The sequence below is a fragment of the Panicum hallii genome, chromosome 5, assembly GCF_002211085.1.
Source record: "Panicum hallii strain FIL2 chromosome 5, PHallii_v3.1, whole genome shotgun sequence".
Lineage (NCBI taxonomy): Eukaryota > Viridiplantae > Streptophyta > Magnoliopsida > Poales > Poaceae > Panicum > Panicum hallii.
Genome location: NC_038046.1, coordinates 6,366,737 through 6,380,748, shown reverse-complemented (window position 1 = coordinate 6,380,748; position 14,012 = coordinate 6,366,737). Strand labels below are relative to the sequence as shown.

The window sequence follows — 14,012 nt, the reverse complement described above, 5'->3', positions numbered from 1 at the left end:
TGGGATATTAAGCAGAGTTGACAAAATGGCTTCACATATGTTTTTCTCTATGTGCATAACATCAAGGTTGTGCTGTAGCTTCAATTTTGACCAGTATGGTAAATCATACAAGCTAACCTTCAGATGCCATACTGGTTCATCTACATTACGGCATCGTTTTCTTGGTTTTGGCTTATCTGGATTCTTGCCTGGAACATAGCAAACTGAATCCAACCTTGCCATAACCTCATCTGCAGTTAAATTTCCTTGGCTGCTCTCTTTTTTCATGCTTGCCATTGAAAGATTTGTTTGTCCTCCAAGCATGTCGTTAGGGAGGAAACGTCTATGGTTTATGAAACCAATTTTGTTTCTAAGACATTCGGAGCATGGATTCTCATCACAGTATACACATGCAAAGTAACCCTTAGTGGTTCTGCCTGACATGGTGCCCAATGCAGGGTAGTCATGGATTCCAAACAGAATCGCTGCACGCAGGCTAAAGTCTTTGCCTTCAACTGCATCATAAGTTTTTACACCCTTCCAAAGCTCCATCAGGTCTGCTATCAAAGGCTGCATAAACACATGGAAATCTTTGCCTGGTGATTTTTTGCCTGGAATTAGTAAAGCAAGCATATAATTGGATTGGTCCATGCACATCCAGGGTGGAAAATTGTTATGGTACCACTAACACTGGCCATATGCTATATGAATTGCTCATCTGACCAAATGGGGTTAAATCCATCAGTAGCAATGGCTAACCTCAAATTGCGGGGATCATCTACAAAAGACTTGAAAGTCTCATCAAAATCTTTCCAAGCTTCCCCATCAGCAGGATGTCTCATTTCATTTTCAACGGGTACCCTCTTTTCCTTGTGCCATCTTGCATATTGTGCCCGCTGCTTTGACATGAAAAGCCTTTGAAGGCGTGGAATTATTGGAAAGTAACGGAGGACCTTGTGAGGAACTTTCTTTCTGCCCTCCTTGTTCACTTTCCATCTTGTGAAGCCACAAACTGGGCAATGATCATCGCCTTCATGGTCCTTCCAAAACAAGGCACAATCATACTTGCACGCATCAATAGAAACATAACCAAAACCAAGCTTCCGAAGCACAGCTTTCATCTCGTTATATGACTTAGGAATTCCGGGCACATTCTTCAAAGTTGAAGAAAGCAACTCAAGGAATGCATCGAACCCAGATGTTGTTATCCGATTGTACACTTTTATATGCAGCAGTTTAATCATGAAAGATAGCCTACTCTCCTCGGTGCAACCTGGATAAAGTTCACGCTTTGCCTCTTCCATGAGTTGTTTATATAAGTTACCACCGAGGCCATGGCTTGCTGCGTCGCGCAAATCTTGAATCAACCCCTGAACTCCCCTTGCACCGTCATCTATGACATCTTCAGCTTGTCCTTCCTCATCAAGTGGTGCCTGGCCTTGGTCAGTTCCATTACATGACATATCTTCAGGTAGATCAGCGAGTTCTCCATCATCATCTTGTCCAACATCATCGTCTTCCTCTCCATGATGGGCCCACCTAATATAGCACCTCGACATACCATTGAGCTCGATATCCTCGTGCACATCATCTAGGCTTTTCTCTTTCTGGTTCAAGCACTTTCGGCATGGGCACTTGATTTTCTCATCTGCACTAGTACATCTAGCTCTGACATATTCCCATGAAGTGTTGAACACCAGACAAAAAGGCCGGCGAAAATGGTGCACTTGTATAAATCCAACTTCTATCCATCTTGACCTGGATAAATTAGGTGCAAAGAGTAACAAATCCATCTTAAATCCCTGGACTAAAGTTCAAACAGTACAAGAAAAAATGGTAAATTGACAGAGGTACACATCACTGAACTCACCTTGTGGGGGTGTGGTTGCCGCGCGTGGATGCTGGAGGGGGTGGAGCAGCTCGTTTTGCTGGTGAAGATCCACCGTGGGTTGGACCCCTAGTCTCCACGTACCACAGTGCAGGTGAGGGGACGGCCGGCGGCTGCTGGAGCTGAGGGGTGGGCGCCAGATGCACGTGAGGGGAGGGGCGGCGGCTGCTGGAGCTGAGGGGTGGGCGCCAGATGCAGCTGAGGGGAGGGGCGGCGGCTGCTGGAGCTGAGGGGGTGGGCGCCAGATGCAGCTGAGGGGAGGGGCGGCGGCTGCTGGAGGTGAGGGGCGGCGAGGCCGGTGAGTGCAGGTGCTACTCGCCGGCAAGCCTGCAGGGTGAGGGGAGGGGCGCCAAGGCAAGCAGGCCAGTTGGGCCGGCCTGATGCCTACAGGCAGTGGCCAAGCGGCAACACAATGACCAGTGGCCAAGCGGGCACACAGTGGCCAGGTTGTCCAGCGTATCAATGACATGTGGGCCCAGATGTTCATGTCTAAATCTTGTAACAAATTTTTCTCCTACATACTCTCGAAATCTGATGCTTTTTTTCTAAAAATTTGTAAAATCATGATCATTCAAATTTTTTTTGTTGATTTTGATCATATTTTGATGTTCCAAAGTTTGAACGATTTACAAGTCGAGGGAACAATCTCTCATATAGCCTCATGAAACTATGAAACTATTAGTGAGACTTGTAATTTTTATGAACAAACTTACCGCCACTTTCTCGAATGAACTAACTACCAAAACAAAAGTGTTCATTTTGATGAGATGTGCAATCTTTGTGTTCATCACTTTTTATTTTGAAAGTATTTAGCACACCAATTTTTAGTCCATAGACCGTCAAATTTGAAATTCAAATTTGAAACTGTCAAAAAAAGTTCAAATGAAAAAATAGCCAAAACCAAAAATGTAGAACTGGATGAGTTGAACATTTTTGTTTTATACGTTCATTTCATTTTCAATCGTTTACTAGGCCTAAAAATCGGTTTGAAATCCTAATACAACTCAAAGGGTCACTGACAATCCGGGCCCACCCGCCAGGGCCAAATTTTCGCTGCCGCACCTGGCTCTCTCCCGCGCTATCCCGCTCGCCGACACACGGGACCCGCCCCACCTCCCGCTCAAGCCATCCAAATCCCCCCTCGCCTTATCCTCTCCCCCGGCTAGGGATAGGGGAAAAATCCCCAATCCTTGGTCCCCTCTCCTCGCCGACACACCACCCCCGCCGTCCCCTCTCCTCGCCGACACACCACCCCCGCCGTCCCTCCAGCCCCGGCCCGCTGCCGCGCCGACCAACCACCCGCGCTGCCGCGCCGACCCACCACCCCCGGCCCGCTGTCACTCAACCCCGCAACGTCAACGAGCCACCACCCCCGCTGTCCCTCAAGCCCCTGCTGCCACGCCGACCCATCACCCCCGCTGCCGCGCCGACCCACCACCCCCGGCCCGCTGTCACTCAACCCCGCAACGTCAACGAGCATGGCCTCCTCCTACCTCCCCGCCACTTAGCGGCGCCCAGCGCGGACGACGTCCACGTCAACGCCAGAGGCCGGAGAGCCCCGTCGACATCCTGAACTTTGCTCGGACAGAGGCGCACCGAAGGCATCCACGTGCACTCCTCAACGCCGGCTATAGTCTGCTTCCTCCTCCTCCAAAGGTAGTCTGCTTCCCCCTTCTCCTCCATTGCTTGGTAATTGCAGTCTAGAAATGTTCAGAAAAGTTACAGTCTGAATACTGATTTGTTAGTTCCCCCTTCTCCTCCATTGCTTGGTAATCTTACATTCTGTTAATTGTTATTTTTTCTTCTTCCTAACATTTTAAAGAATACTGATTTGTTAGTTCTTTTGCATCTCTTTTACAGAAACTGAATCCAGTTTCTGCTCTCTGTCCATTTCATGAAACTAAGTAAGAAATGAAAAAAACTCAGTACGAGCTGGAAAGGGATGAAAGGGTAAGGGAGGTCCAGGAAATTTTTGCGTCTCTGGGTATTCCAATACTAGCTCAGGATGTTAGAGATGTTTTTTCGAAAAAGGAAAAGTGCATGGGGAAGACAATAGAGTCTGACAATGAATATGACCCATCCTCTGACATTGATAACCAATGTGACAGTGATGATGACTACGATGATGACCTAAAACATGAGGATAATACTGAGGTGAGATGCATTACTAGGCCAATTAACAAGTATGTAGTTAGTCTTTTTCAATCATGTACTTCATTGTAGTCATTTAATGTACTTCACTCATTATCCTTAATCGATAAGATGCATGTTTCTCTTGGCAGGTACGAGCGATGGTTCCAGGAACTCGCACTAAGAAGCAAAAGACGGCACATATGCCGGCTGCAAACCAGCTGCCACCGTGCTCGCCTACCAAATTTACTAGGAAACAGGCAGCCAGGCGTACTCGAGGCCGTCCACCACCTAGGGATGCAAACCAGCTGCCACCGTGCACGCCTACCAGATTGACTAGGCAACAGGCAGCCATGGCATTGCCTGCAGGCCGTCCACCACCTAGGGATGCAAACCAGTTGCCACCGTGCACGCCTACCAGATTGACTAGGCAACAGGCAGCCATGGCATCGCCTGGAGGCCGTCCACCACCTAAGGATGCAAACCAGCTACCACCGTGCACGCCTACCAGATTGACTAGGCAACAGGCAGCCATGGCATCGCCTGGAGGCCGTCCACCACCTAAGGATGCAAACCAGCTACCACCGTGCACGCCTACCAGATTGACTAGGCAGCAGGCAGCCATGGCATCGCCAGGAGGCCGTCCACCACCTAGGGAAAGATTGCGCTTGCCTGCTAAGACCGCTTCGAAAGCCAACCCTAAAACTAATCCGATTTCCAGTGCTTCTAGATTACCTAGCACCAGTCCACCCATATCTACGCCTAGTGGAAACACTGAGCATAGTACTCCTACTCCTACACCCATCCTTACCGTGTTTCCACAAGTTACTCCCACGACTAGTGTTAACCAATCAGTTCCTGTAGAAACCTCGCCAGGTGTACAGAGCTCTAGGCAAAGCAATGACATCAATGACGCAAATGACCAAGTTGATGCCGATTCAGAGGGTCATACAATTGAAGGAGAACCAGTTGGTGACTTTGTTCCTGGTAATCAATATGTGTTTCCAACCCCTATTATCTACATTCAATATCTACATTTGTGGCTGCTATAATAACCCATTTTGCATGTTATTTGCCAATGCAGCGCCCCGAAAGGAAGTCCGCAAGAAAACCATAGGGCTTGGCTTAGAGAAGATGATAAAGAGAGGAAACAAGCTGCCTATCCAAGTGGCTGAAGGGAAGAAAAGACCTGATGTCCCACTTCAAGCAGCGAAGCTGGCATCAGAAACTGGTGTAGCTCTTAGAGACAAGCTGCCTATCTACACATCTTGGAAGCTTTATGAAAAAGATGGGGGGCCAGTAGAAGTACAAAAAGTGCTTGATAAAGTGGCGGTGAGACACCTAATTCACTTCAACTACTTTCTTTCATTACTAGCTCTACTCCCATGTAAGAAATTTTGTCAAATAAATGATTTGTGTGACTGCAGAATAGGTTGGATGTGGATGTTAAGAATGATGGACCAAGCAAATCTGCATGCACTGATATCATTAAGAAGGGAGTAAAGCAGCAGAGGTATCACCTAAAAAGGAAGTACTTCGACGAGTCCCTCACAATGGAACAGCTGTTGGCCAAAGAACCTCCACCTAAAATGAAGACAGAGGAGTGGATCGAGCTCATAAAGTACTGGTGTGACCCAAAGAATCAGGTCCATGGCCTGCATCACTGCTTTTGTTAACATGCAATCAAACTATGCCTGTCAATTAGAAGTTTGTATTGCATTTGTGGTGCAGGAGAAATCTGCGAAGAATAAAGTAAACCGATCCAAGGTGCAGCTTCACCAAAAAACTGGTTCTAGGTCCTACATAGCCTATCGATACAGCCTGGTAATACTATTGCTTTCACTTGGGGCACTTTTGGGGTGCTTTTCGGTTGTATGTTCAACATCTTTAAGCTCTTGTTATGTTGCAAAGGAAAATGTAGTTCATGGATATTTGTAGTGTTTTTCCTCTACTGAATAGCTATTTGTAGTGTTTTTCCTTTTGGAATTTATTTGCACAGGGAAACTCAGAAAGATGGATGAAAAGGGCAAGGCTCTTTCTGATACTAAACATTTTGCTTCTTGTACTGTATGTGATTATTTTGTTCTGTATGCACACTGATTGCCTGGTTTTCGGCTGGATCCTTTTATTACTATGCAATGCAAACTGAGATGTGTGCTTCAAAGTCATCCAAGGCTTTTACATGCTGCAGAGGCCTAAGTACAACAACAGCGATCCAGATGCTGTAGAGTTCTTTGGGGAATGTATGAAAAGTTCCAAAAATGGTCGCACTCCTCTTGCCAATGAAATATATGTAAGTTCCAAAATGATTTGATACATCTATTGTACTCAAGTACGTGCCTGGCCTTGTTATTAACTGCATTCTCTTTATGTAGGAACGGATGGTGGCAGAGAAGGATAGAGAGCCAGAAGAAGGAGAAGAAAAAAAATCTCCCACCAAGATTGTTGATGAAACTCTTAGCGAGATCAGCCGCTCATCCACATTTCTTCCTAACATTGGTGCCCCTCGACCATCAAAGAATGCTCAGTCCTCATCAACAGCAGCACAAGCACGCATCCGAGCTGAGTTTGAGGCAACCCTCCAAGCTGAAAGAGAGGAAGCTGCTAGGAAGCGGGAAGAGTTGCAGGCACAACTTCAAGCTCAGCAGGACGCACTTGAAGAAAACCAAAACTTGCTGCGGCAGACCCAAGAGGAAGTGAGGGGGATGACTAGCAGGTTTGAGGAGACTAATGCGCTGCTGCGAGCTGTCCTGAGACTTCAGAAAGATTGAGGTATGACTGCAGTTTCTGAGGATGAGGCCTTTGTCTAAGCTTTTGCTACATTGCTTTAACTTAGTCTGTGCTTCGAACTTTGTGGTTGGAACATGTGTGGTTGAACCTGGAACTATGTGGTTGAATAAGTATGCTGCAAGTTTATGGTTGGAACATGTGTATCCATGAAGGCTTCAGTGAATTGTGTTGACCTGTGAATTCTGAATGATTTGAGAATTGTGGTGTCAATCCTGTGGATGATGGCTGATATATGTGTATTAATTATGCTTTTGTATGCTGTGATGAAAGACTAGTGTGACGCCACAGACTCGTCTGCAAATGTCTGTAAATAGCATACGAACCAGTACAAAACATGACAAAATATAAGTGTCACATAATCTACAAAAACTATACATGACGACACTGCGATGTCACAAAAAACCATCGAAACTTGTTCTTCGTCTTAGCATTTGTGACGACTCGTACATAATGTGATGCGTTGACTAGCTAATATATGACAGAAGTACTCGTCATAAAAGGAAACAATATGTGACGCTACAAACCCTCCGTCACAAAAGATACAGACATTTTGTGACCGTTGACCATAAAACCGTCACGAGGTACTTTATGTGACGGTCGTTTTGTGACGACACTGTGACGCGGGGATTTTGGTCATAACTTACTTTTTATGACCAATTGCTTACTTTACATGACAGATTCGGTTTGTCATAAAAGCTAAGATTTCTTGTAGTGAGGTGGCGTAGCTGTCAGGCACTCAAGCCATTTAAGGCGATAATGGGCTGACGCCGGAGGTGAAGCCGAAGGTCCCGGCGAGCCCCTCAAGCCGAAGTGACATCGAGGGCGATATCGGAGGTGAAGACGAAGGTCCCAGCGAGCCCCTCGAACCGAAGTGGTGTCGAGGGCGAAGTCGTGATGATGCCAAAGGTCATGGCGAGCCCCTCAAGCCGAAGTACCTGCGAGAGCGGAGTCCTTGATGATGCCAAAGGTTATGGCGAGCCCCTCGAGCTGGAGTATCGGCTGAGGTGGGGTCATTGATGGTGCTGAAGGTGACGGCGAGCCTCTCGAGCTGGAGTATCGCTGAGGTGGAGTCGTTGGTGATGCCGAAGGTGAAGGTGAGCTCCTCAAGACGGAGTCGGAGGCGATGCCAAAGGTTCCAGCGAGCCCTTCGAGCCGGAGTATCGGCCGAGACGGAGTCATTGACGATGCTGAAGGTGACGGCGAGCTCCTCAAGCCGGAGCCGGAGGCGATGCCGAAGGTTATGGCGATGAAGTCGAAGGTGACCATGAGCTCCTCGAGCCGAAGTCAGAGGCCATGCCGAAGGTTATGGTGATGAAGTCAAAGGTGATCACAAGCTCCTCAAGCTGGAGGGGCGATGCTGAAGGTCCCGGCGAGCCCCTTGAGCCGAAGTGGCGATGGGGGCGAGGTCCACGGCAATGCTGAAGGTCATGATGATGAAGTCCAAGGTGACCACGAGCTCCTCAGGTCGGAGTTGGAGGTGATGCCGAAGGTGACGGCGAACCCCTCGAGCCAGAGTAGTGGCGGGGATGAAACTTTGAGTACCAGACTTGGTCGAATCTACAACTTAGGTGAAGTTGATTTGACAATTTGTACCTGAAAGAGGTGATATATTTGCAACGGGTGTAGAATGGTTCAGCGACCATTTCTTGAAGTTATCCATAAACACAAGTATTTTTTGCACTTTTCTTTTTCTTGGCCGAATGTGTTTTGGCTTCGTATCCCTTAGGATCGATAGCCTCTTGGATTTTTTGTGCTTATTGCACTTTTCTTTTTCTTAGCCGAAGGTGTTTCAGCTTCGCATCCTTTAGGATCGATAACCCCTTGGCCTTTTTGTGCTTGTTGCACTTTTCTTTCTCTTAGCCGGAGGTGTTTTGACTTCGCATCCCTTAGGATCGATAGCCCCTTGGCTTTCTTTTGAGGTCACAAGCCTATTAGCTCCTCGAAGCTTATTCTTTTTTTGCCATGCATGATGATGTGTTCATACAATGAGATGATTTGATGTATGCTTTTGATGTGTATGAATGGAGATGGATGCATTTGCAAGGGTATGTCAAGGTTCGCCAACTCCAGATCCTTGGAGCTGATAAGGACCGAAGGTCAAGACAGTGCTCTTGAATACTAGAGCGGATGAATTGCCGTTGTTAAGATGGAATTGAACTATTGATGAATATCATTATAATGGAAGTCAATGGCTGATGAACACCAAAAGAAACCAATCCAATAGCTAGTAAGAGCCGGAGGTCAATAAGAGACATCTCTTGATACTGTGAAAATCAATGTATCAAGCACTTAGATTTGGGATGAAAATCAATATTCCTGCAAAATGAATACGAAGGTCGCATAAAGGGGTTAGCCTAAGCCGGAGAAGGAGTGCTTGCCTTGAAGAAAATCTGCATGTTAGTGAAGGCAAATTTTATTGTATAAGAAATGTAAACTTTCAAAAATAGCTTTTCTAGTTGAGTGTTTTGGATAAAGTCTGGATTAGAGGTCATAAGGTGTTTTGGCTTCAAGACTCTTAGGTCTGGAAGCCCTTTGCCATTCAAGTGCTTATTGCACTTCTAAATAAGTATGCAAAGTTTGCATAAACTTTGCTAACTTACACAATTGGAGCATTCAAGATGCGACGGTCCATGTTTGCAACTCTTCGTTGCTTCGACCTAATATAAGCTGAAATACTTAGACAAAAGAAGTTAAGCATCGCAAGGTAGATAAGCATCTCTATGTGTGGTACCTTCGAGATGTTTTGCTTGGAGTTCTCTAGCACATTCTTTGCTTGTAGAGGTTCTTAGCTTGAAAAAATAGTGATGTAAGGTCAGTCAAGAATGCTTGTAAATGACTTGGTCCCTTAAGGACCTTCTAATCTCAATTTCCGAAATATGTTCTTTGCTTCTGAAGGTTGCTTGTTTGGAGAGAACATGATCTAAGGTGAGCAACAATCGTCCTATAAATGACTTGGTCCATCGAGAACCTTCAAACTTCAATTTTTGAAATATATTCTTTTCTTTGAAGGTTCTTTGCTTGAAGAGAGCCCGCATTCATGACTAAGAAAAGCCAATTAAGTCAGAAATTTTCGTCCCAACCTTCTCTGGAGGTCAATAAAGGCCATAACCTTCTCTGATGGTTAATAGAGATTTGAAAATCAATATGGTGATAACCTTCGCCATAATCTTCTTCAAGAGCTCTGACCTTCTCTAGGTTAATGAAGATAGAAAACCAATAAAGTCATAACCTTCTCCAGAAACTCTGACCTTCTCTAGGTCAATGAAGGTAGAAAACTAATAAAGTCATATCCTTCTCCAAAAAGCCAAATAAGATAACTCTGCATTTTTGAAAAAGAAATTATCCTCAAAAGAGGGGTTAGTGAGTTAATTTCATTATGTAGAACAAACTTAGTTGGAGAACTATAAGCTTAAGAGAACTTAAAACATGCAAATACAATAAAAAATAAATAATAAGCGAAGTTGTTTAAAGAATACACCCTGCAAATATAGAGGTTAGTGAAAAAATTTCAATAAATAAGATGAAAATGGATTTTAAAGTTTTTTTATCATCATTAGTGATAAAGAATCAGCAAGCCGATAACCTTTGTCATGGCCTCTGAAAATGGTAACCTTCTCCAAAGATCAATAGAGACATAATACCAAGAAGGCAATGGCCTTTGATATAACTTCTGTGATTAGTATTGCTGAGAAATAAAGCCAAAGCACTTTTGAGGATCGAAGGTGTTGCATATGATTGGTAAAGTATATTGTCTGGTCCAGCCAGTTTCGATGGTTTGTTTGATGATAAAAAATATCATCGCCAAGAGATGGGAAAGGTGCACCATATGTAGAAGCTGAGCAGCTTCGATCGCTAGCTTCGCTTGCCGAAGGTTACTGCCTTGCTTTTGTTTTTGCGGCCGTGGCTTCTTGCATAGCTTCCACATGAACGATCGAAGGTGTTACTGAAAAGCTCGTGGCCTTCATCCTTGCCTAAAAGCTTCGCATGAGAAACCAGGTTAGCTAATAATAATTAATCGAGATAGCTAATCGAGGTGGCGGGTGGACGGATGTCCTTCGCTGGCGAGCGGTGTCATCTGGTCACGTCGGCTGCGAGCGGAGGTATCGAAGGTGATGTGGTGATGATATTGATGCCTGCAATCTTGCCTGGCACCTTCGATTCATAAATTTTTTGTCCAGAATCCACAGCTTAAGCAGATGATATAGCACTGCAATAGGCGCTCGTAGACTCAAGATATCTCGTGGTCTTGACCTTCGACCAAGATTTGCAGGAAAAAGTGCTCGCTGAATCCATGAGCACGACACCGAAGCTGATAATATTTTCCCGCTCGAAGGTCATTGGGCGATTGAGCCTGCTTCTCTGATTGGTCCTGCAAAGAGCAAAAATAGAGCTGTTGCTCGCTCGTTAGTGCAGCGTGGTATAGTTGATAGGATCGAAGCTTCAGCAAAAATAGTTACTGCTCGTTAGAACTGCTGCACATGTGATTGGTGGCTTGATGCTTGCAATTTGCAAATGACAGTCAGAATGCGCCGCATTGGAACCAGTCCGCCGCCGTCGAGGCTCGCCGCTCGCGGCAGCGCCTCCAGTCTCCTTTCCTAGTTAGCTTGTTGTAGTTGCCTTGCCGGACAGCTTGCCACTGGCAGGAGGCAGCCATGCTCCGCGCTGCTGTCCCATGCTACATGTGGCCTTAACCTTCGATTGTGATTTGCAGGAAGAACTGCTCGTCGCTGAGGCTTTGCGCCACTCTTGTGCGGAGGTGCTGGACGTCATGTCGATCTGCAGCTTGGAAGCTTCGGGTGGTTGACGCCTTGCTGCTTGCTCGGCGGCTTCGCTCGACGTCGCCGACGGACGAACGTGGCAGCTTCGCTGCTCGGGCCTGCACGGCCACCAGCACCTTTGGCCCTTTGCCAACCGAAGGTTCCCACGTTGCCTTGTGCGGTTGTCCTGCGCTTTTTTACATTTGCAGAGCACAAAGGAAAACAACGAAGGTGGTAGGATTAGAGTATTTTGAGTGGGGAGGTGGAATTGCTGTAATTTAACCTTCGTTTGGTGTTTGAATGTTGTAATTGTTTATCTTGTCAGTGACGTTGAGCTCGCAGTGAAAATTGCTGCTTGTAGCGGAGGTTCGAGTTTGCCGTGAATGTCGGTGCTTGTCGCGGAGTTTCCAAGCTCGCCGTGGAGGTCGGCGATATGGGTTGCCGAAGGTGGCGGCCTTGCTTTTGCTCCCCGCACGGAGGTACCTGCCAGCTTCGCTGCTTTGCGAAGTTGGCGATGGTGACTTTTTTTTAGCTCATCCATCCAACTTTCTGCTTTTCCAAATGCAAAGGTTATATTATCAATATCATCTCTCTAGATAACTTTCTTGATCTTTTTTGTGCCATCGAATGTTGTTTGCTGAGACCATGCTGGGCACCTCTGTTGCTTTGCTTTTGGACCAGCCGAAACCAGACAGATTGAGAGGAAGAGAACTCAAACTCAATGCAGCAACCTTAGAGTGAAGAAGAGAGCAAGCAAGTGAATAAGAGAGCAAATGGATAAAAGTTCCTCCTCCAAGCTTTAGGGCTCTATCCGGTAGTTTATATTAATTCTATTGGTGGGGTTGAATATTTAAAAAAATTCTTAAAATTTACAAAAGAGCCCCCAAAACTTATAAATAGGTCCCTAAATGCTGCAACTAAGTTCTTAAACCTCATAAATAAGCCCAAAGACCCTCTAACTTAGCCTCTTTTACACAAATAGAGTCCCTAGCCTTAGGCCATCACCTAAGGCGCACCCCCAATACAGGACCAAAGAGTCATCCACGGGTTAGTTCAAAATGAAAGCATCCCAACTAGAGTTACGTGTGTTGTGTAGGTGGGGTGGCAAGAAAGCTATGCGTGAGGCAAGAGGTCTTAGTTCAAGTCCTGCAGACCATATAATTTTTTTAGCGTGAGTGACCTTTTAGTCCCAGTTGCAGTCCCATTGCCGTAACCGGAACGGGGACTCTGTAGCCCTGGATTGGATTGGTTGTTCTGGTTGGAAAACCGAGACTAAAATGGTTCCCAATCGAGACTAGAGGTTGTTTCTGTACCAGTGAACTAACAGATCTTCTACATACTAAATCACTTGCAAACCGTTTTCTTTTAGATGCCTTTTCCACTAAAAGTCATTGATTGTTATTTCCTTGCTCTCATGTTGAGCCGTATAACTTCCAAAATTGTGATTAAATCTGAATACTAGCACCAATAGCTGACACAAGAAATTAAAAGAAGCGTCCAAGGGCTATCTGGTAATTTACGTGCCTGCGATGGCATGACAGACAGTGGCGCGGCACAGGGGTAACACAAGTACGCGCTCGACGCGTCGATCGACGCACGGATCGATCGCTTCAGGCAGCTCGTCGTCGCGAGGCCGCAGCCGCTCGTCGACCGGCCGACGAGGCAATCACCACCAATGAGGCAGCTGTGCCGCGCCGGGCAGGCCCCCGTCTAATTGCAGTTCGCCAACTGGCACTGGCAGTGGGGCAGCAGGCGCCCCCACGTCCAGTTGCAGCGGCCGTCCTCGTGGCCGTGATCCTTGCAGGTCATCCTGCAGTCGTCGGTGACGCAGATCGGGTGGTGGTCGTCGTCCTTCCAGCAGTGGTCGCCCTGCGCGGTCGACACCGCTGCGCCTGCGACAGAGATCACATGCATGAAAAACCCGAGCTCGTCACCTGAAGCGCACCGATCGAGCATGGCGGCGGGGCTCACCGGCGGCGACGACGAGGAGCACCAGGAGGGCACGGCACAGGGCGGCCTTCCTCCGAGCCTCCATTGTTGGGAACAACGTAGCGTGTGGACGAATCGAAGGGGACGGGTTCGAGGAACCTAGCGGCCAAGCTTGGCGATGGCAGGTCTATTTTGTTGGCGTGGACTGTAGATAGAAGTGCTCCATAAATGCTGAGGTCGTGAGGCGCAGAGAGAATATAGGCGCTGAAAGAAATCGAAGGTCAAGCGGGTAAACCGCCTTCACAGAGTCTAAACAACACTAGGGGCAATGGCACAAGTCTGACACCAGAGAAAATTCCCTAGAAGGAAAAAAAAAGGACACACAATACGTGCGGCCAATGCTTAGCCTTCTTTTTTTTTTTGAGCATCTAATAATGCTTAGACTTCATATTGCTAAATAGATTATACACATTGATACTAGTTTCAGAAAACATAATCTACTTTCAATCTAACAAGTACAAGATCAGTTCGGACAGCAA

General features: G+C 46.5%; 2 protein-coding genes across 2 annotated transcripts; both read left to right on the top strand.

The window, feature by feature from the left end:
- Positions 1-4,785: 4,785 nt before the first annotated feature.
- LOC112891778 lies at positions 4,786-5,585 on the top strand. The gene is made up of 4 exons (XM_025958735.1): positions 4,786-4,984; positions 5,082-5,329; positions 5,425-5,540; positions 5,573-5,585. Exons 2-4 carry the CDS (start codon positions 5,132-5,134, stop codon positions 5,583-5,585), a joined length of 327 nt encoding a protein of 108 aa, XP_025814520.1. The 5' UTR covers positions 4,786-4,984; positions 5,082-5,131.
- LOC112895278 lies at positions 5,570-6,780 on the top strand. The gene is made up of 4 exons (XM_025963222.1): positions 5,570-5,643; positions 5,729-5,821; positions 6,189-6,290; positions 6,373-6,780. Exons 1-4 carry the CDS (start codon positions 5,587-5,589, stop codon positions 6,766-6,768), a joined length of 648 nt encoding a protein of 215 aa, XP_025819007.1. The 5' UTR covers positions 5,570-5,586; the 3' UTR covers positions 6,769-6,780.
- The last annotated feature ends 7,232 nt before the right edge of the window (positions 6,781-14,012 follow it).